Consider the following 10,336-nt stretch of genomic DNA (forward strand, 5'->3'; position numbering starts at 1 on the left):
CTGATTTAGTTTAATAAATACATTTTACATGACATGTAAATGCCCTGAATAGTGAGTAATTTTAGGATGTGTTTCTGTTACTTTCCTAAAAGTTCAGGTGTGAATACCTGGCGTGATCAACTAAAACCAACTCAGCTACTGCAAAATGTAGCCAGGTTTAAAGGCTATGCTCCTCCTGTCCTCTCTGAAAATGGTAGAAGGATTAACTATGGGGGAAGAGACTATACCTTGGAGGAAGCTGGTGAGCTAGTTCATTTATTTTATATTTCTGTCTTAAATTCATATTGATGCAAATATAAAACCTTTCAATTATGGAAAATTAGACAAAACCTTTGATCTGTTTTTTTTAACATTGGACACAGTTTTCTCCTCAATTTTAAATATCTAGTTTTACTTTTTTTTTTAAGTTCAAATGCAAATTCTGGTTTATGACCCCCTCTTCTTTTTCGGCTCTTTTTATTACAGAAGCTAACAAAATTTTGCATCAGCATCTTGGACCAGGTGAAGAGCGGCTAGCTCTTCATATCCTCAGAACCCAGGGTTTGGTACCTGAACACGTGGAGACAAGGACTTTATATAGCACCTTCCAGCCCAACATCTCCCAGGTACTATGAACCAGTTTACTTCTGGTTTCCTCAATACAGAAATGGAGCACTTCCACATTTATATTGTGTTGTCAACAGAGTAGTATCACTCAGGGAGAAGAGGGCTACAGACTAATATTGCAAGTTAGTTTACAAACAGAACAAAATGCAGTAATGTTCTGCCATTAAAACCCCCAAATGACACCTTAAGCACTGACAGTCGAAACCGAGAAAGACTTATTTATTTGTTACTGAAATAACCTGGAATATGTATTTAATGCCTCACCAACAATAAAGCAGATAGCCTGGTTCAAGAGCTTCCTAGCTACAACCAACAAATTAGACCAAACTTTTCATTTTTCTACAAAGTCCAGAGGTGATAAACATAGTCTTACACTGGACTTCTCTATTAGAAAGGCACAAAGGCTAGCATTTGTTTTCTAGCATTTCCTGACTCACCAGTAGTTGTTTGTTTAAGAAAGTTTCTGAAGCAACTAGAAAACTTACCTGCAAAAAAAAAAGGAGCTTGCATTTGAAATAGCATATAAATTCTGCAGTTGGTTGCCTTACTTCAGCCTACTTAAGGAAACTAATCAGCTATACTGGGTAAGCCACTGGCAACAAACTTATCTGCCACATGTATGACACTGTACTTCATACTACCTGTGAGAGAATAGAAACTTGTACCTATAGAATGAGAATTATTAGGCACCTAACTTGCACTGACTTCACTAGGAATTAACAACCCTACCATCTACTGAATCCTTGGCATTGTTCACATGAAAAAGCTTATAAAACGTGCTTCTCTCTGAAGTCTGACGTTGGTAACAAGGTCCACTCTGTGGCTAAAATTTGTACTTCGCATGTCAATAAGCAGTTCTGTAGATTTATCATGACAAACCTGTATGTGACGAACAATCTCTCATCCATCTTCTCCACTGCCACAGGGAAAGCTCCAGATGTGGGTTGATGTTTTCCCCAAAAGCTTAGGACCACCAGGCCCCCCCTTCAACATCGCTCCTCGAAAAGCCAAGAAGTGAGTATCTGTATATACTACACTCCATGTGACAGCCCTGACAAAGGCAATTCAATTTTCTTTCCCCAAATATCTTCTCTCTTAGGTATATCTTGCGGGTGATTGTCTGGAACACCAAAGATGTCCTTCTGGATGAAAAGAGCATCACAGGGGAAGAAATGAGTGACATTTATGTGAAGGGGTAGGAGCATCCTGTCATGTAAAATTTACAAATAAATGATATTCAGAATATCCTGAGAATCCCTAGGCTGTGGGATGAAAGATTCACTTCTGAAAAAAGATTCTGAAAGATTCAGAAGATGCAGCTCCAAAGATGCTTTGGTTCAGCCAAGTCAATGCACACTACAGCCTTTGAAATAGCTGTAACGTCGTAGTACTGAAGTATAAGATAAAGCATGAGACCAGTTAGTATGCACTGAAAGATCACAGAAGTTCATCTCTTGAGAAGGGAAGCAAATGACAAGACAGGGAAGTTAGCTTTGGTGCTGTATAACCTGAATTCTTACCTTTTACATTTCCTAGTCTTAATGTAAAAAATCAATAGAAATCAGGGAAATATACTACTAGACTACTGATCTAATTCCTCCTTAAAAAGAAGTCTGCCAACAACTCAGCACTGACACAGTACCGGCAGATCAGAAATTCAGTTCAAATGTTCCCATTTACAGTGCCAAAGTGGAACAAAACAGAGAAAAGGTGTGAAAGACACTTTAGCCCTCTGCGGGCAACTCTCACGGCTTGTTTGAACCACTTAATGGTTACAGTACAAACAAGCATTGACGTAGCTCCATGTAAACAGCAGATGCCTCTCTCTGTATTTGTAGATGGATGCCTGGAAATGAAGAAAATAAGCAGAAAACTGATGTTCACTACCGATCATTGGATGGTGAAGGGAACTTTAACTGGAGATTTGTTTTTCCTTTTGACTATCTCCCAGCTGAACAGCTCTGTGTAGTTTCCAAAAAGGTAAGTATTTCTAAAGATTTCAATGGTTAGAATACAAATTGTAGTTAGTCCGGTAATTTTGTACCTATATATTGAAAGAGATGTTTTGGCTCAGATCTGCATACCTTTCTCAAGCTGCTATTGCGAACAGATTCAATTTTGCCCTTGAGCCAGGAACACCAAACAGGCTGCAAACAGCAAGGCAAGATGGTAAGATCTTACCAAGGGCAAGGTTAGATCCTTAATGTGTCCACCAACCCCAGAATTCACAAGTACTAACAGACGACAGCTTTGAATTTTTGTACATAATTTTAAAAACATGCTCGGTTTGGTCATTTTTTTTTCTTTTTTTAAATCTTAGGAACATTTTTGGAGTCTTGACAAGACAGAGTTCAGAATCCCACCCAAACTGATCATTCAGATATGGGATAATGACAAGTTCTCCTTGGATGACTATTTGGGTAAGAATTCAGAGAAAAGAAAATATTGTCTCAAAGTCATTTTCAATTGTCACATAAGGACCGTGCTTACAAAGTGAGCCACTGAGCATTCAAATATACTCCTCTTTTCCCTTGTGGCAGAGGGTTACTTGTGCTCATGAATGATTGCATGAATATTCTCTCAGTAAAGGCCTATTTACAGGTAGGGACCAAGATATTTTCATTCAGGTAAACCCTATCACAAAGACCATGAAATAATAATGTGCATGAAAATTACTTTGCCTCTTTCTTTAAGTAGAATTACTTAAAGAATACTTCAGTTTTAAGTAAGAGTATTTATATAAGGCTGTAATTTAGGTTAAGCAATCTACTTCATGCCATTGTTAATTCTACTTCATGCCATTGTTAATTCTACTTCACACCATTATTAATACATTTTTGTATAGATATTGCTCTGCAGAACATTCTTTGCCCTGTTAAGACAGCTCTAAAGTCCTTAGCCTACAGGCAAACCATATAGGCCTTGAAATCTGAAAACAGCTTACTGATTTGTTAAAGTCAGTTAAATCACGCATTTGACCGTCAGAAATTACATTAGTATAACCTTGCTGTATTTGTATATCTACTGTTTAGATGTGTGGGGAGAAGAAAAAACACCTCTATTAAAAATCAAGTGATCTTGCATTAAAAAAGGGGGATGAGAGCTTGTGAATTCCAATTCAGCACCACCAGCACTTTGAACACTAGCAAGATGGTCATAAAAACAGCCTTATGTGTCCCACTTCTCTATTTCAAAACATCATTAGACAAACAAGAACCTAATGTGTATGTTGATTGCTTTTCCTGTATGACATTTTGGAGATAGGAAAGGTTGATGTTAAAACATTCTGCTGTATAGTTTGTTTTGTTATGCAGTGTTTATTTTTTTATCCATCTCCTAGGCTTTGTGGAACTTGATTTACATAAAACGATAATTCCAGCAAAAGTTCCAGAGAAGTGCAATATAGACATGATTCCAGAATACAAGGCAGACAGTTCTCAGAAGGCTCCCAGGATCGCCTCTCTCTTTGAACAGAAATCCATGAAAGGATGGTGGCCATGTTATGTTGAAAAAGATGGCTCCCGTGTTTTAGCGGTATGATTATTACCTCTTTCTTTTTAAAATGTACTTACCTTGCTTCTCAAATTACAAAGAAAGACTGTAAACAATCCCCTGCATAGCTGTTAGCTTTCAGGGAATAGATGGAGGAGGAATAAAGAAAATATTCAATGCACAAGTTTAGGGATTTTGCTTCATCAGCAATTTGTTTGTTTGTTTTAAAGTATGAGTTCAATACTTAAATTTGTTTATTTTGGGTTTAATTCCATTTAATTCAACGGACTCTGGTATCACATTGAGTCATGTGGTCTCACCAAAGCAGCCAGTAGAGTTTGTGTGTGAATGAATTAGTCACATTATTGCTTAGGGAAACATGAGACAACCTAAATGTATTAAACACTACAGAAAAAAAAAGTTTTAAGTGCAAAGCATCATAAGGTCCTTTCCAACCCTAACTATTCTGTAATTCTGATTTTTGTACACAGCAAATATAATGTATATTCTGAGAACTCTGACTAGCTTCATGTTGATGAGGACAGTTAGAAGACCTAAAGCATTTTAACCTGTTCTATGGATAATATAAATGTGTATTTATCACTTTCTAGAATATTAAGCCTTTCAAGTGTGTCTGCTTCTTCTTTATGATGCTTTTTCCTTTAAACTTTATTACTGGAACTTAATAAATGAGAAAAAGTATTCAGAAACATCTGTCAGCCATGGCAATATAAATAATGAGATGCTTAGTCATTTGGAAAAGAGGCAATCCTTGGGTTATTATTGAAAGAGGAGAAGGATTGGTTTTGTTTTGCTATATTGGAAAAAAAACAATGTATTGCTTAAGACAGTATGAATTAGCGGAATGATTTTATGTACTACGATTTATTTTTTTATTCTACTTGTCATTTTCTGATACTACATTGTGACATTGTCACAGTGCAGAAATAAGTGTATTTTGAGAATGAAATGGAAAATACACAGATGAACACAATGAGCTGATCCCAAACTCTGCTGTGTAAGTAGCAAACAAGTGCTAATAGTGCTGCTTCAATAAGATGTATGTCTCATACCATATGTTTTCTGAAGGGTAAAGTTGAAATGACACTGGAAGTTGTCAATGAAAAAGAAGCCGAGGAAAGGCCAGCTGGTAAAGGAAGAGATGAACCCAACATGAACCCCAAACTAGATCTACCAAAGTAAGATATTCTTCTCCCACTAGTTTGAGAAATATATGATATCTAGATACTGTGATGTTATTAACAAAAATCTGCATGCAGTACAAGATCTATTAGACATCAACTATCTTTTGCAAAACTTTATTTATGAAAGCCAGACTTGTTTCCTTCTGCAAGCATAAGATTTTTATGGTTTCAGTAGTAATGGCACACATTTACCAGAGCTGCTGTCTTACATTACAAAACTATCCATGTTTTCTTCAAACTCCAAACCAGACTGTTTCCATGTGCTATGCTTTCATACATAAGTATTTATTGTTTTTATAGTATGAGTAATATTTATTTCTTTCAAAACACAGCCGACCAGACACTTCCTTCCTTTGGTTTACAAATCCCTGCAAGACAATGAAATTTATTGTGTGGCGCAGGTTTAAATGGCTTTTTCTGGGCCTTATCATCTTGCTGATTTTACTCTTGTTTGTAGCAGTACTCCTCTACTCATTGCCGGTAAGAATTTTTCCATGTTTCTGTTCTTCAGCTGTAGTATGAAGCTAGCTTATATCTGAGTCATCAACAGGATGCTCTCCTTGCTCAGAAGAAATTCTATCAATCAACTCAGTTCTAGCAGGGAGGCAGGGATTGTATCCTTATAGCTATAAACAGTTCCAACTGATTTTTATTGAGAAATGATTAAAAATTATGTTAAAACTAACCAATAGATGGAACTAAAGATGGAGTAAACAAGTGCTTTAGACTTGTTCATATCATACACAACTAGAAATTGGTCTAAAGTCTGGATTTCAGGCTACTTTAATCTGAAATATCGTACTCATTTTTACTGTCTTTTAACTGAAATTACCACAGCTTGAATATATTCTGATCCATTTTAGTATCTTAAATGTCACTGAAAATACATTGCAGTATTTTGTGTACATCTTTTTACCTGTTTCTTCCCTGCTCCCCAACAGAACTATTTGTCAATGAAGATTGTGAAACCAATTTGAAGAAGAGTTTTTTATTTCATCTTTTTGAATAGTAATGAGGTTTTGCCTCAGGCCATGGACCAAATTCAGCACCGCTCTTCATCCTTTTCATCTGCTAGTATTTGGAACTGTAAAATAGATAAGTAAGAATTTAACCAAGGTTAGCCAAGGTTCAAGAGGTCATGAGAGGTGTCCTTAAAAAAATAAAGATAAACTCCCTCACATTTCATGTACTTTTTTTTTACTTCAGTAGTATCTACACATGGTAAAGTTCTGACTTTCCTTCTTCTAAACTAGGTTTTTCATAAAAATCACTCAGGAGACTGCCTGCTATTGCTATTTTTTTAACGGATGCTTCCGTTTGAGAATTCCTTTCTACTAGGCACACTTTGAAATGCTGCTTTTAACTTACTGAAAAACAAGCACTACTTATAACTATGTATACCAAACTATGTATACCAAAGAAACCTCATAGTGCAATGAAAGAAGGGTCAGACATTGTTTCTAGAAAAGTTTTCATCATCATGCTGCTTAAAATTTTTACTTACTGCACTGTAGACTTGACAACTCTAGATATGTATCTTGACAACAACTGCATACACATAGAAATAAATGATACTGTTTACTTATGTTTACTTATGATTTACAAATGTTTAAATAAACTTATCTACAAGTAATGTGCAAGTTTCCAGTTTTATCTATTGCAAAACTATGATGCATTAAATATTGTAAAGTGTGTATCAGAGGATGTAAGGCCACAAATGTGCAGTTGAAAGTATTTTACTGTTAACTTTAGAGTTAAAAACAAGGAAATAACTTCTGCACAAAGTTCTAATGAATTTTGTCATTAATTAGGAAACCAATACATAAATTAAATTAAATTTGTTGAATAATTTCACTATACTGCTTGTATGCATAGGAGGATACACAACCCAGATTCAACCCTCATTTGAAATCTGATCTGCACATGGAAAGTGTTTCATTTAGCTTCAGTCTCCTCTCTCTAGGCACAGTAAAATAAAATCTGCATTGAAAATCAGGTTATACTCCGGGATTTCACCTCACTTTTATGGCAGGACAAAGCAGAAGTCTCTCTCTGAATAGCCTTTAGAGTTTGAAATGTAGGAAATCTGCAGCAGAACCTGAAATCAGCATTTTGTATGGTTGTCACACTCTTGACTGGCTAAGGACCTCAGCTGTCTTTAAAAAGATTACAAAAGTGACTGCAAAAATCGGTCTTGAAAAATCTCTGGCATTGTATTTTGTGGCTCACATAATTCTTTCTTGTAATACAGAACTGCAAAATAAGCACTTGTCAGGCAGAATAAGTAAATTATACTGACTTAACTCTGTTGAACAAGTAGAGTACTGGTATTACATGAAATAATTTCCAGAATGGCAAGTCCCATTGGCTGGAGGGGAGCAAGCAGCAGTCATCCTGTCAAAAAGATAACAACGCCCTTGTTTTTTGGTTGTTAAGAAACTCTCTAGCATCTTGACCTATGAACGAGAGCTCAGAGCTGGAACTAATCACCATGCAGATGGATTGTCCCTTCACTAATGATGAAATAGCACTCCAGAAATCACTGGCAATTTGCATGAGCTAATGTTTGATCATCCACTATTAAAATCTGTCTCAATCAATGCCATAAATTTGACAGCTGGTAAAAATCACAGCAGCCTTATTTTCATTAGAAGACAAGAAAGTGTGTTACTTTTAGGGCTGTAATTAGAAAGCATTTAACTTGAAAGAGCATTCCCCAGAAAACAATTGTGAAATGGAGTAGAGATCTGAGCAAGCCTGTTCACCTAGCATTTGAAGAGTGGCAGGTACTGCCCTTCTGAGTTGGGTTCACCCTCTTCCAGATGCTTTTTTGTCCAAGCATGCATGGGCTTGATAGTTTCACTACAATTAGGCAATGTTATTAAAAACATAACTGAAAAGTCCGAGCAGCCACTCTGTCTCCCAGGCTGCTCCAGTAACAGACAAAAGAAAACACATGTTCAAAAGAAAGATGTGATCACTAATATTTACATACAATGCTAGTCAAATCTGTAATCCCTGGTGTAGCTGCTGTGCATGATTCCAACATACAATAGCTTTCTGCCTAGTTCAACAGTTATCAAAGATTTAGCACAGGGAACAACTTAATGCTTCTCTTGCTCTGCACTGATTACTGGGATGTTCACTTTGGCCAGGACAGCTCTTTACTGCTCTAGTTGCCAGCAACTGAGGCAAACACCCTTTGAGGACACAGAAAAAAAGGGAGAATGTAGATGTACTCGATATCACTCTTCCTCATAACAGGAAATCACTTAATCCCAGGAATTCCTACCCCTATGAGTCTTCTTTAACTAAACTGATAAGGTGACAAATATTTTGGCCTGTGAGCTGGTAGGGCCAGGTCAGCTGCCCTCCTGTCACTAAATGCCCAGTATACAGGCTCTGCGCTTCACAGAAAAAATTATGTGGGTCTAAAATTACTTCTCTGTCTGGGAAAAGAAAATGTTTGATGAGGTTACTTCCTCTGTACCTGCGTGTCATTCAAACCTGAGATGTAACCAGCTGAAACAGCCAGGGAAAGGCTAAAGCTAAACACCAAGGGCTTTTAACAAAAAACGGCTGAATAACAGCAGTATGTCTTTATTACTAGTGGTATGTCAGGGGCCTTCTGTCTCTGACATTATGTAGGTTCAAACAACAAAGACGCATTTTATTATACTCAGGTATCCAAGGAGCCTGTGACTTCTCATCTGTTGCTTGCTGCAGTCATCCCAAACCCTGACTACTGGAATGGTCTATAAATGGGTTTAACAACTACTGGCAATCTACAACTAGTCAGATTGTATAAAGCACCTAATCCAGTTCAGCATAAAATAAAGAGGCAGGGAACTCATCACCTACAAGCTGCTCTTGCATTTCTTTGAACCACCACAAGATGACATCCCAAGTCTCATGGGTTCACGAAGTCCTTCTAGTACTTCTGTTTTATTCCTATCCTAAACACATCCCACATACAGAAATGAACAACATATAATTAATAATCAAGTAAAAAAAAACAGTCATATCAAAGCCCATTGCTTCTAAGTGCATTTGGATAGCACAGCTATAAGCCCTGTTCAGACCTGCCTGCTATATACAAAGTCCAGATCTAGTCCCCACTGACTTCAATGCTGCTGCCTAAGTAGGATTTCCAGTCTATGCCACTGGACGCAAAGTACCAATTTAGCAACTTGAAAGCAGTATCAAAGAATGAGATGGCAGCATTCAGTACTGAATCTTCTGTCAATGCTACCTTGGGTAGTAAATGGGGTTTTTTACACAGTACTTTTTGGTGCTCGGAGCTGTGTGCGTCATTTATATAGCCAGGCTGTCACATATACAAACAGGGACCTGAATTAGACAGACAATTCTCTAAAAAAGAAAAACTAGAAAATTCTTTAAAAAGTCTTTATGCAGAAATAAATTGGAAATACACATTATGTCTGTTGAGTCTGACCATGCACTTACACTTCGCTGCATCCTGTGCTCACTGTCAGGAATTCCCCAAATTATTCCACTCACATATGGCTCTGTGCAACCAGGAGTAGGACTATATACTCACAAGGTATGAGAAAGGCCCTTCCTTGCAGAATTCCCAAGTTTTCTAGCCTTGCATATGTACTCCATGCTGCTCAAGTTATCAGATAAAATACCACAAAAATCTTGGACCAGCTTCAGAGTCACCATTTGAATGGGGGCCATGGCTTCACAATCCATTGGCATGGGTGGCATTACTAACTTCAGGTATTTATTCCTATTCATTACCATGTCCTTGACAATAAAAGCAGACTTAGAGCAAAACCTCTTCCTCCACCCTTTCTGATTTTTATTGTGGGACTATTCTCTTATTTGCTTCAAACCCTAGTACTATGGTGTGATGAAAGAAATCATAGGCTATGGCCTTGAGAAGAATATCTTAAGCTGATGTCATCAAACAAAATATTCTCAGACTGAGTCGTCTGCAAGTTCCTTTGTCCCATGGCTCTGTTTCAGGACTGTGGACAGATTCTGGGAGATAAGAATACATCAAATGC

At 37.1% G+C, this 10,336-nt stretch overlaps 1 protein-coding gene across 1 annotated transcript in view; it reads left to right on the top strand.

Annotated features, from left to right (window-relative positions):
• The window catches only part of MYOF (myoferlin), a 70,436-nt gene extending 63,890 nt beyond the window's left edge, over nucleotides 1-6,546 (top strand). The window contains exons 45-54 of the mRNA XM_031044649.2: nucleotides 93-241; nucleotides 466-605; nucleotides 1,532-1,620; nucleotides 1,706-1,801; nucleotides 2,445-2,586; nucleotides 2,927-3,026; nucleotides 3,947-4,140; nucleotides 5,188-5,297; nucleotides 5,636-5,783; nucleotides 6,245-6,546. Coding sequence (XP_030900509.2) covers nucleotides 93-241; nucleotides 466-605; nucleotides 1,532-1,620; nucleotides 1,706-1,801; nucleotides 2,445-2,586; nucleotides 2,927-3,026; nucleotides 3,947-4,140; nucleotides 5,188-5,297; nucleotides 5,636-5,783; nucleotides 6,245-6,280 — 1,204 coding nt within the window. The 3' untranslated portion in view covers nucleotides 6,281-6,546. The remainder of the gene's footprint in view (nucleotides 1-92; nucleotides 242-465; nucleotides 606-1,531; nucleotides 1,621-1,705; nucleotides 1,802-2,444; nucleotides 2,587-2,926; nucleotides 3,027-3,946; nucleotides 4,141-5,187; nucleotides 5,298-5,635; nucleotides 5,784-6,244) is intronic.
• The last annotated feature ends 3,790 nt before the right edge of the window (nucleotides 6,547-10,336 follow it).

Source organism: Melopsittacus undulatus, chromosome 4, assembly GCF_012275295.1.
Source record: "Melopsittacus undulatus isolate bMelUnd1 chromosome 4, bMelUnd1.mat.Z, whole genome shotgun sequence".
Classification (NCBI taxonomy): domain Eukaryota; kingdom Metazoa; phylum Chordata; class Aves; order Psittaciformes; family Psittaculidae; genus Melopsittacus; species Melopsittacus undulatus.